At 49.4% G+C, this 17,654-nt stretch overlaps 4 protein-coding genes across 9 annotated transcripts in view; 2 read left to right on the forward strand and 2 right to left on the reverse strand.

The window, feature by feature from the left end:
• Positions 1–6,052, forward strand: part of LOC1280021 (zinc finger protein ush) — a 135,075-nt gene extending 129,023 nt beyond the window's left edge. For all 6 annotated transcript variants that reach the window (XM_061658387.1, XM_061658389.1, XM_061658385.1 and 3 more), the window contains 5 exons: positions 26–1,109; positions 2,203–2,438; positions 2,505–2,820; positions 2,896–3,074; positions 3,153–6,052. In XM_061658387.1, coding sequence (XP_061514371.1) covers positions 26–1,109; positions 2,203–2,438; positions 2,505–2,820; positions 2,896–3,074; positions 3,153–3,753 — 2,416 coding nt within the window. In that variant the 3' untranslated portion in view covers positions 3,754–6,052. The remainder of the gene's footprint in view (positions 1–25; positions 1,110–2,202; positions 2,439–2,504; positions 2,821–2,895; positions 3,075–3,152) is intronic.
• Positions 6,053–7,983: 1,931 nt separating this feature from the next.
• LOC1280022 (probable RNA polymerase II nuclear localization protein SLC7A6OS) lies at positions 7,984–10,766 on the reverse strand. The gene is made up of 5 exons (XM_061655668.1): positions 10,626–10,766; positions 10,193–10,543; positions 9,572–10,083; positions 8,690–8,889; positions 7,984–8,598 (listed from the first exon to the last, which is right to left on the reverse strand). The coding sequence occupies exons 2-5, from the start codon at positions 10,367–10,369 to the stop codon at positions 8,321–8,323; spliced, it is 1,167 nt and encodes a 388-aa protein (XP_061511652.1). The 5' UTR covers positions 10,370–10,543; positions 10,626–10,766; the 3' UTR covers positions 7,984–8,320.
• A 1,012-nt stretch (positions 10,767–11,778) lies between these two features.
• LOC1280023 (zinc finger protein ZFP2) lies at positions 11,779–14,582 on the forward strand. Its single transcript, XM_061655669.1, has 2 exons — positions 11,779–11,891; positions 11,949–14,582. The coding sequence occupies exon 2, from the start codon at positions 12,148–12,150 to the stop codon at positions 14,311–14,313; it is 2,166 nt and encodes a 721-aa protein (XP_061511653.1). The 5' UTR covers positions 11,779–11,891; positions 11,949–12,147; the 3' UTR covers positions 14,314–14,582.
• LOC1280024 (zinc finger protein 570) lies at positions 14,566–17,188 on the reverse strand. The gene is made up of 2 exons (XM_061655670.1): positions 16,918–17,188; positions 14,566–16,837 (listed from the first exon to the last, which is right to left on the reverse strand). The coding sequence occupies exons 1-2, from the start codon at positions 17,032–17,034 to the stop codon at positions 15,062–15,064; spliced, it is 1,893 nt and encodes a 630-aa protein (XP_061511654.1). The 5' UTR covers positions 17,035–17,188; the 3' UTR covers positions 14,566–15,061.
• Positions 17,189–17,654: the final 466 nt, after the last annotated feature.

Consider the following 17,654-nt stretch of genomic DNA (forward strand, 5'->3'; position numbering starts at 1 on the left):
TCCTTTCCTTCCCTTCGCTCCACAGAGATGCTCCGACCGGTTCCACGCCGTTGGATCTTTCCGTACGTCGCCTCTCGCCCGGTGCCATCGGTAGCTTAAGTTTGCGCGAGCGATCGCTCTCACTGTCGTCCGCCGTTTCCGCCGACCCGAGGCTCGATTTTGACAGTCTGATGGAGGGCAAGGAGAATCTGTCCGTCAGCGGCGACTCGCTCACACCGGAACAGATCGTCTGTGCGCCGTCCCTTCCGGGCAGTCCGCCGCTAACTCCTTCCCCGAAGCGTCGCTCTAACAGTCCCCGGGGAGGTGGTGGTGGCGGTGGTGGTGTCCCTCCCCCCGTCTCTAACGCCACTACAGCAGCGGCTGTAGCGGCTGCTGCTCATGCGGCTGCCGCCGCCAGTCAACACGGACTCGGCGGCCCAGTCGGAGGCTTATCCCTCTCCCCGCTAACGCTCCAGCAGCAGCTGATGCGGCCGCTGCTCCCGGCGGACATTGCCCTGCGCCTCTCGGCCGTCGGTGATCCGGGCGTCAATCTGAACCTCAACATCCTGCCCAACACTCATCCGCTGCTGACGAAGCAAAGCGTCGAGCTGGCCCTGCGGCTTTCCTCGTCCGCCGGTGTCCCTGTCGGCGACGGGGGACTAGCGAAGCCACAGATTTCTCCCCTGCTGAACAGCATCTCGCCGACCGGGTCGGTGGGCGGCGGAGGGCCGGCCGCTGCCGTACTGGCGGCTGCCGCCCAAACGCCGCAAATCTTTGTGAAGCAGGGCGACTCCAAGTGCAAGGAGTGTAACATCGTGTTCTGCAAGTACGAGAACTATCTCGCCCACAAGAAGCACTACTGCTCCGCCCGCAACCAGGACGGCGGTGGCGATGGGGAGCTGCCCAAGGTTAGCCCACCGATATCACCGCAAGCGATGGGTGGTGGTGGTGGTGGTGGTGCTGGAGGCGGTGGAGTATCGTCGGGGGGCAGTCCGGCCATTGGTGTAGGAGCGGTTGCGTACCAGCAGCTGATCTGTGCGGCGTGCGGCATCAAGTTTACGTCGTTGGATAATCTCAGCGCGCATCAGATGTACTACTGCCCGAAGCGTATCGATGCCACGCTGCCAGTGGTAAGTGTGCAGGCGTAGAACTTAGGGATGGGAATTTTCTTAAAAGTAACGGAATATAAGTGGTTACTTTTTCATCATTAGTTAGTTATCAGTAACTGGACATCGGACAGAAAAACTACTATCTCAATCGAATCCCAATCAAATCTCAATCAAATTCCAATCGAATCCCAATCGAATCCCAATGTATTCCCCGTATCCGAATCAGATCTCAATGGAATCAACATTGAAATCTCTCTCTAATCTCGATCGAATTCCAATCGAATTCCAATAGAAATGCAAACCAATCTTTATCGAATCCCTATTGAATTCCACTCGTATCCCTTTTGAATCCTAATCGAATATCAATGATTGGTTAAGTAAATGTAAAGTTGCAATAGAATCCCCATCGTATCCCAATTAAATTCCAATTAAATCCCAATCGAATCCTTATCGAATATCAATTGAATCTCAGACGAATTTCAGTCGATTCCCAATTCAATGCTAATCGAATATCAATCGAATCCTAATCCAAATCCAACCCAATCTCGATCAAATCCCTACTGAATCCCAATCAAATATCAATTGAATCTCTTTCGAATCTCAGTCGAATCCCGATCGAATCCTAAACGAATATCGATCGAATCCCAATCTTAATCCAAACCAATTCCAATCGAATCCTTATCGAATCTTCATCAAATCCCTATTCAATTTTACCTTAATCAAACTCCAAACTAATCAAATTCCAATCCCATTTAAACATCACTCGAATCCTTATCGAATTCCAATTGAATCCCAATAGATTAGAATCCTAATTAGAATCCTATTCTGTTCCCAATCGAATCCTAATCGAATTCCAGTTGAAATTCAAACGAATCCCAATCCTTTGTCAATGCAATCGAATCCAAATCAAATTCAATTCCTAATCGAATCTCAATCAAATTCCAATCGAATCCCAAACATATTCGAATCGAATCCTCATTCGAATCCGTTTAGATTCCAAAAGCCAACAAACACGATCAGTTTCGAGTCGAATCTTGTCTAGAATTTGAATCCTGAAGTCAAATTGTTATAAACTAGCTAATGATCACCCTCATTTTCGCTCCCCACCCTCTAGAGCGCCACAACAACGACGGTGGTGACAGCGCAACCGCACAAGGAACGCTGCTCGAAGTGCAAAAGCTTGCACGAGCCGGGCCAACCGTGCACGGTGGCCGGGCACGGCGCCTACAAGTGTCCGATCTGTGAGGTCATCAGCCCGAACTCGACCGAGGCACGGCGCCACATGGATACGCACGGTGGGGTGAAAGCGTTTCGCTGCACGATCTGCCGGTACAAGGGCAACACGTTACGGTAAGCGGTGCAGCCCAAGAAATCTATTAAAATAAATATTTAATTGAATATTGGTCAATCTCACAGTGGCATGCGCACCCACATCCGGATGCACTTTGACAAGAAGACGAGCGAATTCAATGAGGAAAACTTTATCACCTGCATACTGGAGGAGGACGGTATTGAGATACCGCCGGCCGGCGCACAGAATGCAGCCGCCATGGCCGCAGCCGCTGCAGCCGCCGCCGCCCATGCACTCGCCTCGCAGAAGAGTTTTGCGCCACCGCCACCCTCGGAAGCGGACGGGATGGCACGCATCTCACCACCAACGGCCGGCAATGGGCAATCGGTGCGGCACCACTGTGAGTTTTGCCCGTACAGCTCAAGCTATCGCGTGAATGTGGTAAGTTTGCGCGAAACCTCTACCGTGCGCAAAAACAGATTGTTTCACCCTAAAAAAATGTGATCCTTTTCGCAGGCCAAACATATCAAGCACGTGCACGGCCGGGACGGGCCTTCGCCCGGTAGTTCGCCCCTGATCGGCGAGGGAGGTGAATCGCTGCTGTACAACGGTACCGGACCGGTGGCAGGAGACTCGGGTAGCGTCATCGCACGGCCCCCAATCGCCGTCACGCCCGGGCTAACCATGGCCAATAGGTAAAGACAACAAAAGCACCCGGTTAAAGCCGCTCAAATCGCTCTAACAAAACTCTTTCCCGCATTTTTCCCCCCCAGTCAAGTGATCAAAACGGAACCAAAGGACGAAGCGGGCCACGCGCCCAGCCCGGACGCACCGGACGCGCTCGACATCAACGTGGACATCGTGCTGGAGGAGCCGCCGGCGATCAAGAGCGAAGTGTTCGATCCACACATGCCGTCGCTCAACTCACCGCTCACTTCGCCGGTCACTCCTTCTCCTCCTGCTGCTGCTGCGGCTCCGGCAGCAGTGCCATCGACCACCGTGAAACAGAAATCTCACCCCACCAACGCCGCCAGCTCACCGGGGGGCCGGACGGAGCACGGCATTAAAACGCCGTCACCGCCGGTGGAAGTGTCGGCCGGTGGTTCGCCCCAGCTGCCACCCGGGCCCAAGTACTGCGACACGTGTGATATTACCTTCAACTACACCAACACGTACATTGCGCACAAAAAGTTCTACTGCAAGGCGGCAGTGGCAGCAGCGGCGGCGGCAGCGGCAGCAGCGGCAGGGACAGCAAGTGCATCCGCCGGGTCCGGCGTTGGTCGGCGCAGTGCATCCGCTTCACCGAGCCGGGCAGCATCGACCAGCCCGGCCGTCACCGTGGCCGTGAATCGGGCGACGGAAACGTCCGTTTAAGGAAGGGTTGATCGAGCATTATCATGTGTATACGGTTTAAGTTTAGTCAGAAGTACAGAAGGCAGCGCGAGAGAGAGAAAGAGAAGAGAGAGACACTTACCCATAGGAGGTCTCGCTCGATCGTTCTCGCTCGCTGCTGTCGGACGGTTCCTTAAAGGAAGTAGTGCATTTCCCAGGAAATAAAAACGGGCAAACGTGTGTTGTATGTAACGCCGGAATCTAACTGGTATCGAGGGTTTTTGTAGGTAAAATAGGGAGGGAAAACGTCAGTTTTTTCGACTGAAAAATGTATTCCCATTGGACTTAGGGGTGTATTCCCATTGGACTTTGGATCCTCGTAGAAAGGCGTAGAGAAGAATGTTTCCAAACAAACGAAATACTTGCGCTAAATTCTGCTCAAAATCTCCAATTGGAAACAAAACAAAAAAAACGCGCACCAGCACCGAACGTTTATTTAAATGAATCAATTTAAGCTTGTTGTTTTCTGTTGAGATCCTTCGAAATCCTTCTCTAAATCTCTCTCAACTCTCACCCTCCCAAAATTCTTCTCCTTCTCTTGTAGTGCGAAACTATAGAACGGGGGACAATTGTGTAGTTCAATTAATTAATTAATGCCTCCCGGGAATTGTTTTTCAGCGCCCAACTTTAAGCGAAGTACCATTAAAGCCTGAGTTTACCAAAGTGTTTATCGTTTATCGTCGTACGTGTATAGTTTTGTGTGTTGTTAAGCAAACGCACAAACAAATCACCACTATCAGATAACTGTCTGTTTGTGTATATATATATAGGGAACAGGAGCAAAAGTACTGTTTAGCGCGCCATCATTATATGTTAAGCGGAGCTGGTTTATTTTTAATTGCTAAATATGCATTTAAAAGCGCGTAACAGCCATAAAGTAGCCGTGTTTCGCACTGGGTCGCGTGTAGTCTGCAAGGGGAAGCCGTGGGGAGATTAGTGTAAATGTTAAATGTACACAGTAAACGAATAAACGACAACAAATTATAAGGCTGGATTTAAAACAACACAAAAACCCTATTACTTACTTAAAATGAACCCTTTTTTCTGTGCAATCGATGCGCATCGTCCTGTGTCGCTAATGCGTGCCCTTCTCCAAACCATCGGTCTCCCGCCCCAGACCAGAGCTGCAATCTGGCATCGGAAGCTGAGATATTGAATTTTGCAACATAATCACTCGTGGTGGTGGTAGCTCGTTGTAGTGTGTGTGTTGTTGTGTATTTCCTTAAGCTCTCGAACGGAATTTCGAAATAAAATGTAATGTAAGCCCATTTAACCGCAGTGGCGCAGCCATCCTTCACAGCCATATATACGGGAACGGGAGATCAGGCGGCAATGTGTACAGTAAAGCCGCATATTATAAAAAAAAGAAACACTTCATCCACTGAAAAGGAGGGCAGAGATACTGAAAAGAAATTAAATGTGATGATATCAATCAAATAAACATACGCCGCATACTAAAACAGCGCATGATGCTTCGGAGAAAAAGGAGAAAAGAGAAGCGAAAGAATGTGTAAATAACAATTAAAAGTGAATATCAACTAACGCAAACAAACAAAAACAATAAAACACTTTCTCAATGTGTGTCTTGGTATGTGAGTTTGTGCGTGCAAAAAGAAAAGGTAAAATTACGCACGAGCATAGTAACAACAACAAAAAACAGTCAGTAACTTTATGCAATACACAAAATTGGGGGAAAATTGGGGGAAAACTTACAGAGCGCATACGAACCATAATAGCAGAAGCGGAAATTGACAATAACATATTTATTCACCACTTCATCGTGGTAGGCGATGGATGGCCACGTGCCACCACCCCACGGCGTGCTGATTGCGCGGCGGATGATGATGCGCGTGCTCCTCGTGGTGCGCACGTGGAGTGCGCACAGAGGTAAGCAGATCTGTAGTATGTTTAGCGTTTAGTGTAAAAGCAGTTGGTAGTAGTTGTAGCACACGCAAAATAAAGCTATCCCAAAACTAATGAACTTACAAGCGAGCACAAGCATTAATGGTATGATTGGAGGGGGATGAAAGGGAACCACTTCTCTTAGCCAGCGCCAAGGGAATGCCTCTTTTGCTCTCTACAACCCCATCTTCGGATAGACCCCTTGTCCTCAGTAGCAGAATGTTTAAGGAAAGCTGTCGAGGAAATTCCACAACCCTCGTCAAACGCAAGGACACCCCCCACTTAATGGCAAAGTTAAAATAAACCCCCCATTTTTCTCGGAGATTGAAAAATAAAATGCAACACTAAGTATGTGGATTAAACAGAATTAAATAACAAATTCGAGTGTTGTTTCATTTTTAGCCTTTATCATCCGAAAAAGCAACCCAACTAGGGCGTCATCCATCAATTGTGTACCGCTTGTAGGGGTGGCAGGGGGTGTCGACAAACGTTACGATTTGTTACATGGGGGTGTTTAGCATTTGGTGCGCAACGCAAAGTATTTGCTTTATTTGAATAACAAATGAGTAATATGTAAACGTTAATTTGTTTTTCTTTACTTAACAACCTTCGCGGTTATGCTAGCCTAAAACGGATTTCGCTACTTATTATGTACCACTCCACCAAAAAGTGCGCCATTACTAGGGGGCCGGTTCATACCAATGTCAGTTTCTTCAAACGTTACAGTTTATTACGCAAATTTCCTTTTTTTTTGTTACGTAAGTGATGGATGACGCCTTACGATACTTTGATCTACGCTAGTGGCGTTTCGATTGATCGCAGCATCCCTCAAAGGTAGCGGAAGGAGTGAGAAAAAGGATAAACACTCCGCTCGTCGTCTTTCCTCATATAAATAAAATACGCTTCTGATAGTGAAGCAAGAACATTGCTAACGGCGCTTAGGATCCGATCGTCAGAACCTGTTTGAATTGGTCTGCTGTGTGGGAAAACTTTTCCTTATGTAAACTAAAATATAATTTATCTTGTTTCATTCAAAACATTGTGAATGTACCACAACTAAGTAAAAAAAAGAAGAAAAAATCACAAAGCCTCTGATTTTGTTCAATAAAATAATGTATAGGAGGGGGGAGGGGGGCAACTTAATCTATTACGTAATTTACGAGGGGGATTTCTTCCAACGTTACATTTTATTACACTAGAGGAGGAGGGGATCGAACATTTCAATCAATTATTGCGTTGCGTTATAAATGGATGACGCCTATTGTGGCCATTTTTCGTCCCGCCTGGAAGATAGACTTTACCAACGCGAGAGAAGCCACGCCCAAAACAGTGTGATAAGCTATCACATTGTATTATCAGCAAGGCGAGTACAGAGATGCATAACATACACATGAAAGTAAAACGTGAGATCTTCCCGGTCCTTCCGAGTGCGTTATGTGTAAGCAAACGCGCAGCTTCTGATATGTTCATATTCGCCAGTCCCTTCGTAAAATAAATTATTAAAGTTATACCATTTTCATTCAAAGAATTGAAACAAATATGAGGATAATAAACAAAAACTGTTGTCCCCCACTAACCGAAGCTAGCAAGGTTTGTCTGAATTATAGTACGAGTTAGATTAATTGAATACACATCTACCCGTGTGGAATGTGACTTTGCTTTACCTTGCTGTTGACCAACTGAAATCATGGGAATGATTAAAATTGAACACTTGACGAGCAAGGGGGTTGAGAATAAGTTAAAGTTTGTGTGAAAGGCTGCTGTTAGAAACGAGATTTGAACGCGAGTACGGAGAAACGTTTGTTTCCTTCGGCACTCACGCAACACACAGCGCCATTCTACCTTCCACCCGTGAGTGCCGCGCCGTAAGCATAAAAACCACCAACAAATATCAGTGCTGAGTGCGTGGTGAGTGCCACACGCACTATTGAGTGGCGTTCGGGTTTCGTTGAGTGGCTGTGTGCATTTAAAAATATGTTTCTTTCTTTTGTTGGGGGTGTGCTTTTGTTCCACCACCAGGAATCGCTGTTTCAAGGGTGTTTTTTCTTGAAAGCGAATGGAATGGGGTGAACCATGTTGTCCGAATGATCTACCTTGTGACGTTTGTTTGTACTTTCCAAAGCATGAGGGATAAGGGAATGTGTGTAGGAGAGGTGGGTTGTGACCCCACCACCCCAAACACAAGCCCCGAGGGCTTAGGAAAGGGAACTAACAAGGGTAAAGTTATGAAAATTTTGGGGGAAAATTTGATAAAGCATGCAAAGTGGAAAGTGGGTGTGAGGAGGGAAGAAGATACCACACTCTTAAATATTTTGTTGAGGTAAAGGGTTGAGAATATTTATATTTTACATGCATGACACATTAGTCTTTACAAGAGAAATAGGAAACACACGGATCACTCTCTTATTTTGAGAACACGGAATAATAAATGCAGCACATTTACAGAGAATAAGCGACGAGATCTGAACTGTCGATCGTTTGAATGGAAAGTGAGCACGCTAGCACTATGATGGACAGCATGATTCTTCCTCCCCCGGCACGGAGCATACAAAGTATGCGGCGCCGGCCAGTAGCACCCGCTCAACGTCACCATGAGTTACTACCACCCTTCATTCCCACCGTACACGCACTCACACACGCACGTCATTTAATCGTACAGATTCAAATCCTCCGTGCTAGAGCTGCTGCTGCTACTGCCCGCTGCTTGATCACGTTTCTCTTCGCGCAAGATGCGTGCCTTGTAGCGCGCATAGGCCGTCCCGTAACGCCGCACATCCTCCCGGTTGATGCCCTCCACCTCGCTGTCCGAATCGTCCTCCTCGTCCGTGTACAGTACCCCATCGTGCCGTGGATAAGCGAAGCCGTCCTCCTCATTCTCATCGTACCGCACGTAGTCTTCGTCCGAGGATAGTTCCCGTTCTCCATCTACCAAACAAAACAAAAAACACCCAATTACACATGGCCAAATTAGCAGCAAAAGACACACACACACACAAGGGATTGGGCATCATCATACCTAAATCGAGATCCTCCACCGCCCGCACCATATCGTCCTCGCCCACACTGGCACCGTCCGCCAGACCGTCCTCGTCCTCGTCTGGATAGTCGTTGCGCCAGTCGTTCTCCGCGTTCGAGTCTTCCGAATCCGCGTCGCTCGAATCGTCCGAATCGAGACCCCGGTGGCACGCGTACAGTGGATCGTCGCACACCATGACGCTGTAAACGGGCAGAGTGGTTTTGGGCAGCACGCGCCAAAAAGAGGAATCATTAGTTAGCCGACAACAGTGGCCGCCCAAACGAGGGAGACAGAGAGAGCAAAACTCAACAAAACAAACAAAGAAACGACCAACTAAGGAATGAATCAGAGACACCGTACACATGGGATAAATTACTGGATGAAGCAGCACAGACGGAGGCCGATTTGCGAACCCACCGGCGCACGGAAGGTGCGCAAGCGGGACACACAAACACGGCCGTTCCGCTGTGGCCCTCTCCCTTTAGAGTATATTTTTATCAGCGAAAGTTGTTTGTAAATGTTGTAATCCGGGGGCGTTGTGTTCTTTTTCTTTTGTTCTAATTCTTACAGCTAACTATCAGTAATCAGTAAATGAGGGGAAAATGGGAGATAGAGAGAGAGCGAGAGATAGAAAGGACAAAAGCGTTAGCGCCTGGTACTAGCAAAACTGTGCCCTGCGACAATCACCACTCCCTCCCGCCCTCCGGTGATGGTGGTGGTGGTGACGAACACACTCACACACACACACGCGCCGAGCCGATCCTCTCCTAGGCCATTACACTATGTCTAGTTGGTAGTGTGTGTTGTCCGGCAGTGCGCAGTGTGGCCGGCGTTTAAATGAACGAGTAGAATGCAAAGTACGCGTCTTCTATCAGCACCAACCTGAGATCGTCCAGATTGTCGGTGTAGTACGGGATGTGCGTTACATTCTGGCTCGCGTCGGCCACGTACAGATCGTACACGTAGTGTACGCCGTTCTCGTAAAAGTAGGGCATCTGGTCTTCCGGCAGCGCCGCTGTCCCGTTGCCCATCGCCGAATGAACGATATCGGGCGTTACCCCTGACAACGCGGGCAGACTGCTATGTTGCTGTGGTGGTACTTCTGCTGCTGCTGCTGCTGCTGCCGCTCCAGTGCCTTCCCCCAGACGGGCCACTTCCCGCTCGACGTCAACGATCGTGGTCGTGAGCGGTAGCGCATTGTTGTCGCTCGGTTCGCTCGGTTCCACGTTCGTGATGGAGCGCGTACAGTTGACGATCTTGAATCGGCTGTTCTGTGCGGTCTGTTTCGTGGCCAGCCGGTTGCGGGAGGTAATGTTGGGCCGGTGCACCCGGGACAGGGCATCTTTCGCTTGATCTTTGTGTATGTTTTGTATGTGCGACGCGATACCTTCAGCCTGTAGTGGGGTGAGTAGGAGGGGAGTGGAAAGAAGCACGAAATGGATTACACTCAAGCATTGTCGATCAACGTTGTAAGGGCAAAAACACAGCCCACAATAGTCTTACCTTTGTGAATGTGCCAGCAAACTTTAGAATCGTCGAAGTGCCTGCCGCCGCCCCGTTTGCATTGGGGTCTTCTTCGCCTGCCGTCGCACCGTCCACACGCTGCCGCTTGCAGTTCAGCACAAATGCGTTCAGCGGATCTTCATCCACGCGTCTCTTCAGTCGTATCACGGTTGCCATACCGTTGCTTCAGCTCGTTATTCCGCTAGCCGCTTTTTGTTGTGTGGAATAGAGCACTTTTTTTGTATGCCAAAAGCACGGATGGATGCTGCAGCAAAACGGGCAACTTTTGCAGGTTAGGAAAAAATACAGCCTGCAAGGGCACTGCTGCTTCGCCTCTTCCTTTCCAGCACGCTGTGAAGGTGTACAGAACGATTGTACTTTGCGCTTTTACGCAACTATCTCAACAGAGAGCAAATGCAAACACTTTACTTACATGGGTGGATTAAATGCAAAATGTTTTTCTGACCAATTGTGCAGCAAACAAAGAGGCAGACGAAGACACACACCGAAAGAGACGCGTTTTTGTTGACAGCGCTGGGCAGCGAATGACAGTTGGGCAGCAGGATTGCGTGCACGGTGACCAGAGCTACCGAATTATTTGAACAGTCGTTTTGATCTTCGATTAGACGACCGATTGATTAGAGGCGAAAGAACTCCGTTGGAGCCAAAGCCTCTATAAACTATTCAAACAACAACAACGACCGATTCATTACCGATTCAAACTTAAACTGATTCATTATTTTTTCCTACCGAAATCAAATATTTTTCTAAATTTGATTGAGCAAGCTTGAATACTGATTTAAATGAATTCCATGAATTTATAAAACGGTTTAGTTACCGGAATGGAGACCATGAATGACTTGCATATTGTTGGATTGAACAGTACCCAGCCATTTTTTGAAAGAATTCTTCCTCCTGCCTAAAACTCTATCGTTCAATACCGAATAAAATGTTTAGAGCCCCTACCGATTCTTCTTCTTCTTTTGGCTCAACAACCGTTGTCGATCAAGGCCTTTCTGTACCACCTGTGGGGTTGGCTTTCACTGAGTTTTGAATTACTCCCTATAGCAGGATAGTCAGTCCTACGTATGGCGGCTAGGTCTATTTTGGGCTTGAACCCATGACGGGCATGTTGTTAGGTCGTACGGTTAGGTCGGTATTCCTGCCAGGTTCGTACTTTTTAGAATCGGCTCCGGAATCAGCTTGAGAATTGGAATCGGCCCCGGAATTGGCTTCGGAATCAAAATCGGTTCCGGAATCGGAAACGGGCGCGGAATCGAAAACGGCTCTGAAATCGAAATTGGATCCGAAATTAGAATCAGCTTCGAATCGAAGCCAGTTTCGGCATCTCCACAAGAATAGGCGTTTGGGTCCAACGTATTGATAATCGCAAAGAAACCAATTCGCTAGTTCAAATTCTGGTGTCAATTCTGTTTCTGTTCCCGGTGTAAATTGCGATTTCCAGTTCAATTTAGATTCTGGAATTGACTCTGAATCCAGAGCCGATTCCGATTCCGGAATCGATTCTGGATTCGGAGTCGACTCCGAAGCCTATGACGGTCTGAATAATCTGGCCACCCTGTTCGGCACACGATTCTGTGTGCAGCTGTCACCAATATCGCAATGCACGCACGTAAACAAACATTTCGTGTGTGCGGGGATACCCACGTCGTGCTGTCTACGTTTCGCCCATGTTCTGGTAAAAACCAACCAAAACTCCTGCAAACCTCATCCCGCAATTCTTATCTGTTTCTAGAGCATTTGGGGGTAAAGGAAAACCCGGATTCAGCACCACAGATGGCGTGCTACACAGTGAGCTAGAGGCGTGTGTGCGTCGTTATCGGGCAACCGAGACAACCGAGATTAGTGTTGGTGCATCATCGCACATGTGAACTCCATAGCAAACCAGCGCACACGGATTAGGGTAACCGGAATCCACATTCGCCACTCGCACCATGGACCACATCCTCATCGAGCCGGACTGCTACAAGGTGTGCCGGATCTGCATGGAAAGCTGCGAGGACGACTGTGTGTGCGTGTACGACGAGTTCGAGGACGTGCTGCTGAGCGACGTGATCCGGGAGTGTGCCCGGGTCGAGATCCGCAAGAATGATGCGCTGCCTCGCAACGCTTGCCGGAACTGTGCCGAGTATCTGATCATCGCGTACCACATCATACAGAAGTGTCGCGATTCGGACGTGACCCTGCGGTCCATCTTTAAGCACGAGCTAAACTTGCACCGCGAAGAGCGCAAACCGAACACGTCGTCGGTGGTCGGGTTGCGTGCGGACGATATGGACCCGTCAGGCTACGAGTTCCTGCTAGCGAACGGGTACGACACCATGATGCTGGAGGGTGAAGGTATGCTGCTGGAGAATGCGGACTGCGACTTTACGGCACCGAGCGATGAGAAAGCTGACAGCGTTCAGGAGGAAGGTTTCGCGGACACGCCTATCGAGCAGCAGCAGCAACCACCACCAACGTCCGGTATGGAACAAGCGCACCAAGAATATCAGCATTCCGAGCTAACCCCCCAGCAGCCGGAACTGGAGGACGAGCAAAACAAACCGGTACTGTCAAGCGAAGACATCGAGCTGATTCTGGAGTACGAAGAAAAGGCACTTGCAGCGCGGCGCCTGGTTACGGGTGAAACGGTTCACGAGTCGAGCGAAACCACCGAAGAGGACGGTTCGTGCAACGAGCAGAAGAAGTGTTGCGGCTGCCGGAAGCTGTTCAGCAGCGAACAAAGCTTACGGGAGCACTGCCAAACGGTCCACCTGCCGGTGGAATCGTCCGCATCGGATGGACCGGCCAGCGAGAGCAAACCGATCCGCTGCCCGGTATGCTTTAAACGGTTCAGCTCACGCCAGTTGCTGAAAGAGCACGAACGCTCCGTCAACCGGAAGTATGTGTGTGCGCAGTGCGGCAAGCGTTTCATGACGCAAGCCAACCTGGACACCCACACCAAATGCCACAAGAACAAGGAAACGTACAAATGTTGCGGCTGCCGGATGGATTTCGAGCAGGAGCTGGATCTGCTCGTTCACTCGCAAAACGTGCACCGGCTGGAGCGGTCGGTCGATCCGGACAAACCGTTCGAGTGTGACACGTGCTATCGGCGCTACCCGACGCGCAAATCGCTCGCCACCCACAAACGCCAGATCCGCCAGTTCCAGTGCCCGCTGTGCGGTGCCATGTTTATGAAGCAGCTCTTCCTGCAGCTGCACCACGAGCGCGCTCACCAGCAGGAGGCGCAGGAGAAGCGCCGCCGGTGCTGTGGCGGTTGCCGCGAGGTGTTCGAGAATGCGGCCGCCCTGCGCGCCCACTCCGAGCGGGTGCACAAACCGGCCGACGGGTCGGCCGGCTCCGGCACGGACGACGGCAAACCGTTCGAGTGTAACGTGTGCCGGAAGCGGTTCGCGTCGATCTTTTTCCTACTTCAGCATCAGCAGAAGGTGGCGCGCGAAAAGTGCTACCCGTGCACCGTGTGTGGCCGCACGTTTGGGCGTGCGCACGATCTGTCCAACCACGAGACGACCCACTCGAACGAGATGCCGTTTGAGTGTAGCGTTTGCAGCCGGCGGTTCAAGAACAAGCTGTACCTGAAGAACCATCTAAAGCTGCACGCGAGCAGCGCCAAGGAGCAGGTGTGCGTCGAGTGCGGCAAAGCGTTTCGCACAAAGGATCTGCTCAAGACGCACCTCATCAGCCACTCGCAGGTGCGCAAGTACGCTTGCACCGTGTGTCCGGCGACGTTCAAGCGGTTGCAGTGTTTGAAAATTCACACCCGCGTACATACGCGCGAGAAAGCGTTCGAGTGTGCGGTTTGTCGCAAGCGGTACGTGCAATCGTCGGACTTGAAGCGACACATGCGCACGCACAATCCGGGCGACGAGGGGAAACCGTTCCAGTGTGAGTACTGTTTGAGGCGCTACCCGCGCAAGGACTATCTGAAGGTGCACATTCGCAAGCAGCATCTGGAAAAGACGGCGGAGCATCATCACCAGCAGGAAGGGATGCACGCAGCGGAAGCAATCGGCGGCATCGGTAGCGACGATGGGAATGGATCGTTCGAACGCAACGATCCACCGAATGAGATGAGCGATTTCATGGACTGTTGACGATCGCTTGCCAACGGTTCTTTAAAACGCGTTTTCAGGTAATTGCTGTACGTAGAACGTATATATTGTACAAAGTAGATAAATGGGGAAGGTGCACGTGCAAACAGAGCGCGCATTTGTGTATCATCTTCCAAACACCCAACTGCCATTGTAATACAAATCCCCACTTTTTACCTCAGGATTTTGAATCTGTACACCAGAATCCCAATTTAAACGGTGCGACAAGACAAACACACAACGATTTTAATAAACTATTTTTTATAACCAAACGCGTCTTTTATTACGTATGTCGGTGCTAGGGGGGGTAGGGTTCTTTGTTGGAAAGTAACTTTTGAGCATATATTTCATATCAATGTTGTTCCAAACTGTTAAACCTATCATAACTGTGGAGAGCCTTAAACATGAGATCCGTAATGTAATGTAATTTGGTTCTTAATTTGTTTTAAATTGTGTCAAATTAATTTGAAATTTAAAAGAAAAAAGCTTTGTACCACGAAATCACTCCTAGTTCAATGAGAAATGTTATGAAAACTGTCTTAATGAGTAAAATAGAGAAAGCGGAATAAGGTTTACATGTGAAAAGACTAATCATACCTTAATGATAATTACTGAATTTAATCATACTATAATGATGATTACACTTCGTTGATTAGAAACACCACTTAATGCTCAACCTTTCTTCAATCCACACTTACTTAACAATCTCCTAACGGGCTAGCTAAACGTGTTCCTTCGAGCACTGACTCACCTAATCGCTGGACGACTCCATCTCACGTTGCCGCAGCAAACCCTCCTCCTCCTGCCTCCTTGCCTGGATCCTTTCGCACGCACTCGCGCCCGATTGGCCCAATCGCTGGTACTCCTGATGATGATGCGCAAGTGCCGCCGCAGATACGAACGTCGTTGCGCACAGCGCACAACGCCGGCTGCTGTTGGCGGCCTGTTCGCTCGCATGCGTACTCCCGTGCGCGGCCAGATTCGATGAGCTGGTAAACTTACGCGGACACTGCTTACACTTGAAGCTACGCACCCCCAGATGGACAGCAACGTGTTCACGCAACTTATGCCGGTACGCAAACCGTTTGCCGCACCGATCGCACTCGAACCGGCGCACACCTTCGTGGCGTATTTCCACGTGCTGCCGCAGGGCCGATGCGTTCGAGTACCTACCATCGCACTGCTCGCACCGGAACGCCTTGTAGTGCACGCGGTAGTGGGCAAACATGAGTGGCAGCGATGCGGCAACGTACGTACAGCCCGCTTCCGGGCAGGGTTGCGGGTAGCCGGTCGTATCGTGCAGCGTAACCGGCAGCATGTCCCTGCACTCCCAGTATACCGCCTCCTGCGGGTAGTGTGCCTTCATGTGCCGGCGCCAGTCGCGGTAGTTGGTAAAGTTCTGCCGGCAGCCCGTTTCCCCACAGTGTATCAACGCATTCTGCTGCAGGTGCAGCATCTTGTGCTGCATGTAGTTGCTTTTCGAGTTAAACCCACGCATACAGTGCTGACACTGGAACAGTGGTTTTGCAGCGTGTATCTGTTTGTGCCGCTCGAGCAGTGTGCTGCTTTGGAAGGCTTTCGAGCAGACAGGGCACTTGTACCGCTGCAGCTCCATGTTCCGGTGGGCGGCCATGTGGAGGCGAAATTTGCGCGCATCTTGAAACTCCACACCGCACCGTTCGCACGTGTACACGCCCTCGGACATGTGCATGCGCAGAAAGTGATCGTTGCGGGCAGTTATCTTGCGGAAGCGCAACCGACACTCGCCACAATCGAACGGGTAGCGGTGCGATTCGAGATGCTTGTTCAGGGCGCGTATGGTACGATACTCAAACACCCGGTCGGTTGTACTACACTGCCGGCAGCGGAAGGGAAGCAGCTCGTTGTGCTCAATCAGATGCGCCGTCAGTTCGGCCTCGTTGGCGTACACTTTGTAGCACACGTAACATTTGTTGGGCACGATTGCACGGATCGCTTTCTGTTCGGCATTGGAAATGCGGTTCGATTCGTTCGATAGCTCTAACGCTGCTTCGCCGCTGTTTTTTCGATGCAGGAAAAGCGATTCTTCATCATCGCACGTATGTGTTGCTCCCTGAGATGGCACACCGCTTGTTTCACCGGCCTCTAGTGGGCTGCTTATAATTTCCAACTCCTCGATGGCTTCGATCTTAATTTCGATCACCTTTTCCGCCGACTTATCGGGCCAGCCATTCTCTTCCGGCAGTGATTCTCCCCCATCACTTAAACTCTCGACGGTCTTCTTTGGTTCGTGTGGGTCAGCATAGCCAGCCTCGCTGTGCTGTGGCATATCGGAAAGTGGAATCACTTCCAACAGCTCCACCGCTGGCTGCAGTGATTCTCCTACCTCTTTCTTCTCCAGCAAACGCTGCTCAAGCTGACCCTTTTCAAGCAGCGTACGGAGCAGCGTTTCCGCATTCACCAGCTGCTGGTGGAAGACGAAGCTGTACTCTAGGCTTTGAACACATTCGTGGCACACTTGGTTCGGGTACGATGGTGAACAAGAAAGCTGTACAGGACGGGAGGAAAATAATGCACAGTCTAATGATGGATAAAGAAGAGGAACAGCTTGGTAGAGGCGTTACTTACATCGAAGCCAAACATTCGCATGATCGCCTTGTTTGGCTGCAGATTCTCTACCAGTATGGTGTCCATTTCTGCAAACGGTTCACCCCACCGGGCACACAAACGACACACGGAGAGCATTCTTAAAAAACTATTGCCTATCTATTTTATAAATAACGAAAAAAATGGTACAATTTTGTCCCCAAAAACTGGTGTACGATGTGGTACGGGCTGAGCTGTGTTTTGGTTGCTGCCCGTTTTGACAGTTCTCGACGTCATTTCAGCAGCACGAATAACAATATAAACAAACGAACAAGTAGTGATGGGCATGGCGCGATCCGAACCACCGACACGATGCGTTCCGAAAACGGATCCGAATTGATTGCGATTCGTGAATCAGATTCAACAGAAGTTCTTTGTAGATTCAACAACGATAATCATTCAATTCCAATTTAATATTTGCATTATAAATGGACGATTTTTAAATTCTTTGAAATTACTTGTTTCTATTCAATGAATAGAAGCTATCTGTTAAAATGTTTCGATGTCATGCTTGATTATGTACAGTGGAGCGCCGTTTATCCGGGTACCTTTTATCCGGCTTTCCGTTTATCCATGCTGTTGAGAAATGACAGTTCAATACAAAGATGACATTGCGTTCTGAGGAGGGTATTTGAAAAAGCGGTTATAAGAGCACATTGTCTTAACAAAAAACATTATAATTCATGGCATATTTCAAATATTCTCAGTGGAAAAACATG

This window comes from Anopheles gambiae, chromosome 3 (assembly GCF_943734735.2).
Source record: "Anopheles gambiae chromosome 3, idAnoGambNW_F1_1, whole genome shotgun sequence".
NCBI classification, from domain to species: domain Eukaryota; kingdom Metazoa; phylum Arthropoda; class Insecta; order Diptera; family Culicidae; genus Anopheles; species Anopheles gambiae.

Coding starts and splice junctions, on each gene's coding strand:
- LOC1280023 (XM_061655669.1), top strand. CDS start 12,148: ATGGACCACATCCTCATCGAGCCGGACTGCTACAAGGTGTGCCGGATC.
- LOC1280022 (XM_061655668.1), bottom strand. CDS start 10,369: ATGGCAACCGTGATACGACTGAAGAGACGCGTGGATGAAGATCCGCTG. Junction 8,890..9,571: donor GACAATCTGGACGATCTCAG/GTTGGTGCTGAT, acceptor GCCCGTTTACAG/CGTCATGGTGTGCGACGATC. Junction 8,599..8,689: donor GGTGGAGGATCTCGATTTAG/GTATGATGATGC, acceptor TTTGTTTGGTAG/ATGGAGAACGGGAACTATCC.
- LOC1280024 (XM_061655670.1), bottom strand. CDS start 17,034: ATGCTCTCCGTGTGTCGTTTGTGTGCCCGGTGGGGTGAACCGTTTGCA. Junction 16,838..16,917: donor TGCGAATGTTTGGCTTCGAT/GTAAGTAACGCC, acceptor CGTCCTGTACAG/CTTTCTTGTTCACCATCGTA.